The sequence below is a fragment of the Echiichthys vipera genome, assembly GCF_963691815.1.
Source record: "Echiichthys vipera genome assembly, chromosome: 3".
In the NCBI taxonomy this organism is placed as follows: Eukaryota; Metazoa; Chordata; class Actinopteri; order Perciformes; family Trachinidae; genus Echiichthys; species Echiichthys vipera.
The window spans coordinates 1,419,002-1,429,001 of NC_139828.1; the positions used below are offsets into that span (position 1 = coordinate 1,419,002).

Genomic DNA, 10,000 nt, shown 5'->3' on the forward strand with positions numbered 1-10,000 from the left:
TGCACACGTCTGCACACGCCTGCACACGCGATCAGAGCCCACGCCATCCATCCACTTCCTGTTTCACACGTCGGCTCGTCTGAAGCTTCTGTCTGAGGTCTTTGGGTCAGAGTTTTGCGTGAGTGTCCAATGAGTTCTTGTTAAGTGTGAACATAAATAAAAGATATTAAATGTGTGTGTGTGTGTGTGTGTGTGTGTGTGTGTGTGTGTGTGTGTGCTCACCCCTCGGTTGCTGTGTTGTGTTCAGGTACGTCGGTGATTCCAGACTCGGGTCGAACCCTGACGAGCGAGCTTTGACCTCCAACGACCTCCGCAGTGACACACGAGACGACTCCCTCTCCACTGACACACACACACACACACACACACACACACACACACACACACACACACACACACACACACACACACACACACACACACACACACACACACACACACACACACACACACACACACACACACACACACACACACACACACACTTTATATTTTAACCGTATATTTTCCTGCTGCAGCAGAGAGTAAACTTTATCTCCTCTCTCATCGAGGCTGCGGCCCCCTCGCCGCCCTGACCTCTGACCTCCTCACTGACAGGTTCATCGTGAGTCTGCGCGGATAACGGAGCCGCGGGAAAGAGCCCGATATAAGAAGAGAGGCGCGGAACTTTCCAGGTAATGGAATAAAAGGAGTCGTCTGGAGGAGATAAGAGCCCTGCACCCCCCCCCCCCCCCGCTCCTCTGGTCTGGAGTCTGACCGCTCCTTAAAAAATGACCCTGCCGCGGTGAATTAATCTCCGCGGACTCGCAGGCTTTTCCCCCCCGACACCGCGGGGAAATTACGGCGAGCAGTAAACAGATTAGTCATCGTAATCTGAGCGGACAGGAAATAGGAAGCAGCGCTGCGATAACTTCAGCGCTCTTTTTGTTTTAATACAAAACAATAATCACAAAGTTTCAGGAACTTAAACAACTTCAGCACGTTTGAGTCTGAGACACGACGAGAGTCATCTGCAGGGCGCACCAGCCCCTGGCGTGACACGAGCCCCTGACACGACACGAGCCCCTGACGCGACACAATGCAGCTTTAAGTGGAGTCTCCTCCTGCTGGACATTAGAGAGAATGCAGCTTTAAGTGGAGTCTCCTCCTGCTGGACATTAGAGAGAATGCAGCTTTAAGTGGAGTCTCCTCCTGCTGGACATTAGAGAGAATGCAGCTTTAAGTGGAGTCTCCTCCTGCTGGACATTAGAGAGAATGCAGCTTTAAGTGGAGTCTCCTCCTGCTGGACATTAGAGAGAATGCAGCTTTAAGTGGACTCTCCTCCTGCTGGACATTAGAGAGAATGCAGCTTTAAGTGGAATCTCCTCCTGCTGGACATTAGAGAGAATGCAGCTTTAAGTGGAGTCTCCTCCTGCTGGACATTAGAGAGAATGCAGCTTTAAGTGGAGTCTCCTCCTGCTGGACATTAGAGAGAATGCAGCTTTAAGTGGAGTCTCCTCCTGCTGGACATTAGAGAGAATGCAGCTTTAAGTGGAGTCTCCTCCTGCTGGACATTAGAGAGAATGCAGCTTTAAGTGTGGAGTCTCCTCCTGCTGGACATTAGAGAGAATGCAGCTTTAAGTGGAGTCTCCTCCTGCTGGACATTAGAGAGAATGCAGCTTTAAGTGGAGTCTCCTCCTGCTGGACATTAGAGAGAATGCAGCTTTAAGTGGAGTCTCCTCCTGCTGGACATTAGAGAGAATGCAGCTTTAAGTGGAGTCTCCTCCTGCTGGACATTAGAGAGAATGCAGCTTTAAGTGGAGTCTCCTCCTGCTGGACATTAGAGAGAATGCAGCTTTAAGTGGAGTCTCCTCCTGCTGGACATTAGAGAGAATGCAGCTTTAAGTGGAGTCTCCTCCTGCTGGACATTAGAGAGAATGCAGCTTTAAGTGGAGTCTCCTCCTGCTGGACATTAGAGAGAATGCAGCTTTAAGTGGAGTCTCCTCCTGCTGGACATTAGAGAGAATGCAGCTTTAAGTGGAGTCACCTCCTGCTGGACATTAGAGAGAATGCAGCTTTAAGTGGAGTCTCCTCCTGCTGGACATTAGAGAGAATGCAGCTTTAAGTGGAGTCTCCTCCTGCTGGACATTAGAGAGAATGCAGCTTTAAGTGGAGTCTCCTCCTGCTGGACATTAGAGAGAATGCAGCTTTAAGTGGACATTAGAGAGAATGTAGCTTTAAGTGAGTCTACCTTTATCCAGGGACCTCTCCAGGGTTCTGGTTTTCTTCCGGACCACAGACAGAACCACAGTCGGGCCCGTCTGCTTCATCACCTCCAGAACCTCCTGATTGGTCCGACCGTGGAGACTGACGCCGTCCAGCTGAGGACGGACGCACGGACGCACGCTTTAGTTCATTCATTCATGTTTTTGTTTCATTCGTTCATGTTTTTGTTTCATTCGTTCATGTTTTTGTTTCATTCGTTCATGTTTTTGTTTCATTCGTTCATGTTTTTGTTTCATTCATTCATGTTTTTCTTTCATTCGTTCATGTTTTTGTTTCATTCATTCATGTTTTTGTTTCATTCGTTCATGTTTTTGTTTCATTCGTTCATGTTTTTGTTTCATTCGTTCATGTTTTTGTTTCATTCGTTCATGTTTTTGTTTCATTCGTTCATGTTTTTGTTTCATTCGTTCATGTTTTTGTTTCATTCGTTCATGTTTTTGTTTCATTCGTTCATGTTTTTGTTTCATTCATGTTTTTGTTTCATTCGTTCATGTTTTTGTTTCATTCGTTCATGTTTTTGTTTCATTCGTTCGTGTTTTTGTTTCATTCGTTCGTGTTTTTGTTTCATTCGTTCATGTTTTTCTTTCATTCGTTCATGTTTTTCTTTCATTCGTTCATGTTTTTGTTTCATTCGTTCATGTTTTTGTTTCATTCGTTCATGTTTTTGTTTCATTCGTTCATGTTTTTGTTTCATTCGTTCATGTTTTTGTTTCATTCGTTCATGTTTTTGTTTCATTCGTTCATGTTTTTGTTTCATTCATTCATGTTTTTGTTTCATTCGTTCATGTTTTTGTTTCATTCGTTCATGTTTTTGTTTCATTCGTTCATGTTTTTGTTTCATTCGTTCATGTTTTTGTTTCATTCATGTTTTTGTTTCATTCGTTCATGTTTTTGTTTCATTCGTTCATGTTTTTGTTTCATTCGTTCATGTTTTTGTTTCATTCGTTCATGTTTTTGTTTCATTCGTTCATGTTTTTGTTTCATTCATGTTTTTGTTTCATTCGTTCATGTTTTTGTTTCATTCATTCATGTTTTTGTTTCATTCGTTCATGTTTTTGTTTCATTCTTTCATGTTTTTGTTTCATTCGTTCATGTTTTTGTTTCATTCGTTCATGTTTTTGTTTCATTCATTCATGTTTTTGTTTCATTCGTTCATGTTTTTGTTTCATTCATGTTTTTGTTTCATTCGTTCATGTTTTTGTTTCATACGTTCATGTTTTTGTTTCATTCGTTCATGTTTTTGTTTCATTCGTTCATGTTTTTGTTTCATTCGTTCATGTTTTTGTTTCATTCGTTCATGTTTTTGTTTCATTCGCTCATGTTTTTGTTTCATTCATGTTTTTGTTTCATTCGTTCATGTTTTTGTTTCATTCATTCATGTTTTTGTTTCATTCGCTCATGTTTTTGTTTCATTCATGTTTTTGTTTCATTCAGTCATGTTTTTGTTTCATTGGTTCATGTTTTTGTTTCATTCCTTCATGTTTTTGTTTCATTCAGTCATGTTTTTGTTTCATTCGTTCATGTTTTTGTTTCATTCCTTCATGTTTTTGTTTCATTCATTCATGTTTTTGTTTCATTCGTTCATGTTTTTGTTTCATTCGTTCATGTTTTTGTTTCATTCGTTCATGTTTTTGTTTCATTCGTTCATGTTTTTGTTTCATTCATTCATGTTTTTGTTTCATTCGTTCATGTTTTTGTTTCATACGTTCATGTTTTTGTTTCATTCATTCATGTTTTTGTTTCATTCGTTCATGTTTTTGTTTCATTCGTTCATGTTTTTGTTTCATTCGTTCATGTTTTTGTTTCATTCGTTCGTGTTTTTGTTTCATTCGTTCATGTTTTTGTTTCATTCGTTCATGTTTTTGTTTCATTCATTCATGTTTTTGTTTCATTCGTTCATGTTTTTGTTTCATTCGTTCATGTTTTTGTTTCATTCGTTCATGTTTTTGTTTCATTCGTTCATGTTTTTGTTTCATTCGTTCATGTTTTTGTTTCATTCGTTCATGTTTTTGTTTCATTCGTTCATGTTTTTGTTTCATTCGTTCGTGTTTTTGTTTCATTCGTTCATGTTTTTGTTTCATTCATTCATGTTTTTGTTTCATTCGTTCATGTTTTTGTTTCATTCGTTCGTGTTTTTGTTTCATTCGTTCATGTTTTTGTTTCATTCGTTCATGTTTTTGTTTCATTCGTTCATGTTTTTGTTTCATTCGTTCATGTTTTTGTTTCATTCGTTCATGTTTTTGTTTCATTCGTTCATGTTTTTGTTTCGTTCATTCATGTTTTTGTTTCATTCGTTCATGTTTTTGTTTCATTCGTTCATGTTTTTGTTTCATTCATGTTTTTGTTTCATTCGTTCATGTTTTTGTTTCGTTCATTCATGTTTTTGTTTCATTCGTTCATGTTTTTGTTTCATTCATTCATGTTTTTGTTTCATTCATTCATGTTTTTGTTTCATTCTTTCATGTTTTTGTTTCATTCGTTCATGTTTTTGTTTCATTCGTTCATGTTTTTGTTTCATTCGTTCATGTTTTTGTTTCATTCGTTCATGTTTTTGTTTCATTCGTTCATGTTTTTGTTTCATTCTTTCATGTTTTTGTTTCATTCGTTCATGTTTTTGTTTCATTCGTTCATGTTTTTGTTTCTTCGTTCATGTTTTTGTTTCATTCGTTCATGTTTTTGTTTCATTCGTTCATGTTTTTGTTTCATTCGTTCATGTTTTTGTTTCATTCGTTCATGTTTTTGTTTCATTCGTTCATGTTTTTGTTTCATTCGTTCATGTTTTTGTTTCATTCGTTCATGTTTTTGTTTCATTCGTTCATGTTTTTGTTTCATTCGTTCATGTTTTTGTTTCATTCGTTCATGTTTTTGTTTCATTCGTTCATGTTTTTGTTTCATTCGTTCATGTTTTTGTTTCATTCGTTCATGTTTTTGTTTCATTCGTTCATGTTTTTGTTTCATTCGTTCATGTTTTTGTTTCATTCGTTCATGTTTTTGTTTCATTCGTTCATGTTTTTGTTTCATTCATGTTTTTGTTTCATTCGTTCATGTTTTTGTTTCATTCGTTCATGTTTTTGTTTCATTCGTTCGTGTTTTTGTTTCATTCGTTCATGTTTTTGTTTCATTCGTTCATGTTTTTCTTTCATTCGTTCATGTTTTTCTTTCATTCGTTCATGTTTTTGTTTCATTCGTTCATGTTTTTGTTTCATTCGTTCATGTTTTTGTTTCATTCGTTCATGTTTTTGTTTCATTCGTTCATGTTTTTGTTTCATTCGTTCATGTTTTTGTTTCATTCGTTCATGTTTTTGTTTCATTCGTTCATGTTTTTGTTTCATTCGTTCATGTTTTTGTTTCATTCGTTCATGTTTTTGTTTCATTCGTTCATGTTTTTGTTTCATTCGTTCATGTTTTTGTTTCATTCTTTCATGTTTTTGTTTCATTCGTTCATGTTTTTGTTTCATTCGTTCATGTTTTTGTTTCATTCTTTCATGTTTTTGTTTCATTCCTTCATGTTTTTGTTTCATTCGTTCATGTTTTTGTTTCATTCGTTCATGTTTTTGTTTCATTCGTTCATGTTTTTGTTTCATTCATTCATGTTTTTGTTTCATTCGTTCATGTTTTTGTTTCATTCGTTCATGTTTTTGTTTCATTCATTCATCTTTTTGTTTCATTCGTTCATGTTTTTGTTTCATTCGTTCATGTTTTTGTTTCATTCATGTTTTTGTTTCATTCGTTCATGTTTTTGTTTCATTCATTCATGTTTTTGTTTCATTCGTTCATGTTTTTGTTTCATTCGTTCATGTTTTTGTTTCATTCGTTCATGTTTTTGTTTCATTCCTTCATGTTTTTGTTTCATTCATTCATCTTTTTGTTTCATTCGTTCATGTTTTTGTTTCATTCGTTCATGTTTTTGTTTCATTCGTTCATGTTTTTGTTTCATTCGTTCATGTTTTTGTTTCATTCGTTCATGTTTTTGTTTCGTTCGTTCATGTTTTTGTTTCATTCGTTCATGTTTTTGTTTCATTCATGTTTTTGTTTCATTCGTTCATGTTTTTGTTTCATTCTTTCATGTTTTTGTTTCATTCGTTCATGTTTTTGTTTCATTCGTTCATGTTTTTGTTTCATTCGTTCATGTTTTTGTTTCATTCGTTCATGTTTTTGTTTCATTCATTCATGTTTTTGTTTCATTCATTCATGTTTTTGTTTCATTCGTTCATGTTTTTGTTTCATTCGTTCATGTTTTTGTTTCATTCGTTCATGTTTTTGTTTCATGCGTTCATGTTTTTGTTTCATTCGTTCATGTTTTTGTTTCATTCGTTCATGTTTTTGTTTCATTCGTTCATGTTTTTGTTTCATTCGTTCATGTTTTTGTTTCATTCGTTCATGTTTTTGTTTCATTCGTTCATGTTTTTGTTTCATTCATTCATGTTTGAAACGTTCTCACGGCGAGCAGTCGGTCGTGGACCCGGATGTTTCCGCTGTGGTCCGCAGCGCTGCCGGGAACCACGTGTTTCACAAACACGCCGACCGCATCTGGACCGGAGAGGAGAGGAAACGTCATTATTATTATTAGATCCTTCACAATAAAAGCTGCATAACTGAAGCTCCTTCACAATAAAAGTCAGAGAACTGAAGCTCCTTCACAATAAACGTCAGAGAACTGAAGCTCCTTCACAATAAAAGCTACATAACTGAAGCTCCTTCACAATAAACGTCAGAGAACTGAAGCTCCTTCACAATAAAAGCTACATAACTGAAGCTCCTTCACAATAAAAGCTGCATAACTGAAGCTCCTTCACAATAAAAGTCAAACATCTGAAGCTCCTTCACAATAAAAGCTGCATAACTGAAGCTCCTTCACAATAAAAGTCAAATACCTGAAGCTCCTTGTGTGTCCCCTTGTCCCCCCTATTCCCGTCCCTCCTTCACAATAAAAGTCAGAGAATTGAAGCTCCTTCACAATAAAAGTCAGAGAACTGAAGCTCCTTCACAATAAAAGTCAGAGAACTGAAGCTCCTTCACAATAAAAGTCAGAGAACTGAAGCTCCTTCACAATAAAAGTCAGAGAACTGAAGCTCCTTCACAATAAAAGCCAGAGAACTGAAGCTCCTTCACAATAAAAGCTGCATAACTGAAGCTCCTTCACAATAAAAGTCAGAGAACTGAAGCTCCTTCACAATAAAAGCTACATAACTGAAGCTCCATCACAATAAAAGTCAGAGAACTGAAGCTCCTTCACAATAAAAGTCAGAGAACTGAAGCTCCTTCACAATAAACGTCAGAGAACTGAAGCTCCTTCACAATAAAAGTCAGAGAACTGAAGCTCCTTCACAATAAACGTCAGAGAACTGAAGCTCCTTCACAATAAAAGTCAGAGAACTGAAGCTCCTTCACAATAAAAGTCAGAGAATTGAAGCTCCTTCACAATAAAACTTCAGAGAACTGAAGCTCCTTCACAATAAACGTCAGAGAACTGAAACTCCTTCACAATAAAAGCCAGAGAACTGAAGCTCCTTCACAATAAACGTCAGAGAACTGAAGCTCCTTCACAATAAAAGCCAGAGAACTGAAACTCCTTCACAATAAAAGTCAGAGAACTGAAGCTCCTTCACAATAAAAGTCAGAGAACTGAAGCTCCTTCACAATAAAAGTCAGAGAATTGAAGCTCCTTCACAATAAAACTTCAGAGAACTGAAGCTCCTCCACAATAAAAGTCAGAGAACTGAAGCTCCTTCACAATAAAAGTCAGAACTGAAGCTCCTTCACAATAAAAGCCAGAGAACTGAAGCTCCTTCACAATAAAAGTCAGAAAACTGAAGCTCCTTCACAATAAAAGTCAGAGAAACTGAAGCTCCTTCACAATAAAAGTCAGAGAACTGAAGCTCCTTCACAATAAAAGTCAGAGAACTGAAGCTCCTTCACAATAAAAGTCAAACATCTGAAGCTCCTTCACAATAAAAGTCAAACATCTGAAGCTCCTTCACAATAAAAGTCAGAGAAACTGAAGCTCCTTCACAATAAACGTCAGAGAACTGAAGCTCCTTCACAATAAAAGTCAGAGAACTGAAGCTCCTTCACAATAAAAGTCAGAGAACTGAAGCTCCTTCACAATAAAAGTCAGAGAATTGAAGCTCCTTCACAATAAAACTTCAGAGAACTGAAGCTCCTTCACAATAAAAGTCAGAGAACTGAAGCTCCTTCACAATAAAAGTCTTTTTGCAGGTTCACCGTAAACAGAGACACGTCTGAGTCAGCATTAAACGCTTGGGGCAGATAAAGAGTTGAATATGGACGGAGCAGGAAGTGTCTCCGTGTCTTCCTGTCCCCATGTTACCCCGTGTGTCCCCCTGCCCCCCCCCCCCCCCCGGGTGTCCCCCCGCCCCCCCCCGGCCCCACCTGAGCTGGTCCTGGGGTTGTACCCGATGATGGAGATGCCGAGGCCCTGCCCGTCCTTCCTGCTCAGAGGGACCTCGTGGATCTCGTAGCCCTCCAGGTTCGGCTGAAACACAAACAGAGTCCACGTGAAGAACCCGCCTCAGCAGGACCCCGAGATCTGGTTCCTCTGGTTCTCACCGTCTTGCTGAGCCGGCGTTGGGGCGGGTTGGGGGGGCGGGGGGGTAAGGATGCGACGGGGGCCGAGGGGGGCGGCGGCGGGGGAGGCGGGGCCGCTGACCTCTGACCCCGGGGGTCCCTGGCGATCAGTAAGGTCACGTGACTCCCGCAGCCCTGCAGCACCTGGACCACCTGGTCGCTGGTGAGGCCGGTGGTGGGCGTCGCCCCGATGCGGAGGATGTGGTCACCTGTGCGGAGACGGCCGTCCTGATTGGACGAGAGGGGGGGAGGGGGAGCAAGAGCACCAATCAGAGAGAAGGTTCCTTAAAACAGTGAGCAGAGCGTTTTACACTCGTTTCACTTCACAATAAAAGTCACATACATGAAGATCCTTCACAATAAAAGTCAAATACCCGTCAGTGGACTCACCTTGTCGGCCACGCTGTGTGGGAGGAGCGTCCTCACCACCACGCCGCTCGTCCTCCCGCCCACGATGCCGAAGCCCAAACCTGAGCCGTCGTTCACCAGCTGGATCTGCTCCACGTGACCCCACGACTCCTGCAGCACAGAGACGCAAAAAGATGCAAAATGACTAAAAATAGATGCAAAACCAGCACAAAAAGATGCAAAATGACTAAAAATAGATGCAAAACCTGCACAAAAAGATGCAAAATGACTAAAAATAGATGCAAAACCACCACAAAAAGATGCAAAATGACTAAAAATAGATGCAAAACCTGCACAAAAAGATGCAAAATGACTAAAAATAGATGCAAAACCTGCACAAAAAGATGCAAAATGACTAAAAATAGATGCAAAACCACCACAAAAAGATGCAAAATGACTAAAAATAGATGCAAAACCTGCACAAAAAGATGCAAAATGACTAAAAATAGATGCAAAACCACCACAAAAAGATGCAAAATGACTAAAAATAGATGCAAAACCACCACAAAAAGATGCAAAATGACTAAAAATAGATGCAAAACCACCACAAAAAGATGCAAAATGGCTAAAAATAGATGCAAAACCACCACAAAAAGATGCAAAATGGCTAAAAATAGATGCAAAACCAGCACAAAAAGATGCAAAATGACTAAAAATAGATGCAAAACCACCATAAAAAGATGCAAAATGACTAAAAATAGATGCAAAACCACCACAAAAAGATGCAAAATGACTAAAA

At 38.9% G+C, this 10,000-nt stretch overlaps 1 protein-coding gene across 1 annotated transcript in view; it reads right to left on the reverse strand.

The window, feature by feature from the left end:
• Nucleotides 1–10,000, reverse strand: part of LOC310966845 (inaD-like protein) — a gene marked incomplete at its 3' end in the record, with an annotated part of 108,963 nt that overhangs the window by 81,450 nt on the left and 17,513 nt on the right. Inside the window, exons 4-9 of the mRNA XM_083940774.1 lie at nucleotides 9,244–9,372; nucleotides 8,836–9,081; nucleotides 8,659–8,761; nucleotides 6,707–6,795; nucleotides 2,231–2,360; nucleotides 223–342 (exon numbers count right to left, since the gene is read on the reverse strand). Coding sequence (XP_083796900.1) covers nucleotides 223–342; nucleotides 2,231–2,360; nucleotides 6,707–6,795; nucleotides 8,659–8,761; nucleotides 8,836–9,081; nucleotides 9,244–9,372 — 817 coding nt within the window. The remainder of the gene's footprint in view (nucleotides 1–222; nucleotides 343–2,230; nucleotides 2,361–6,706; nucleotides 6,796–8,658; nucleotides 8,762–8,835; nucleotides 9,082–9,243; nucleotides 9,373–10,000) is intronic.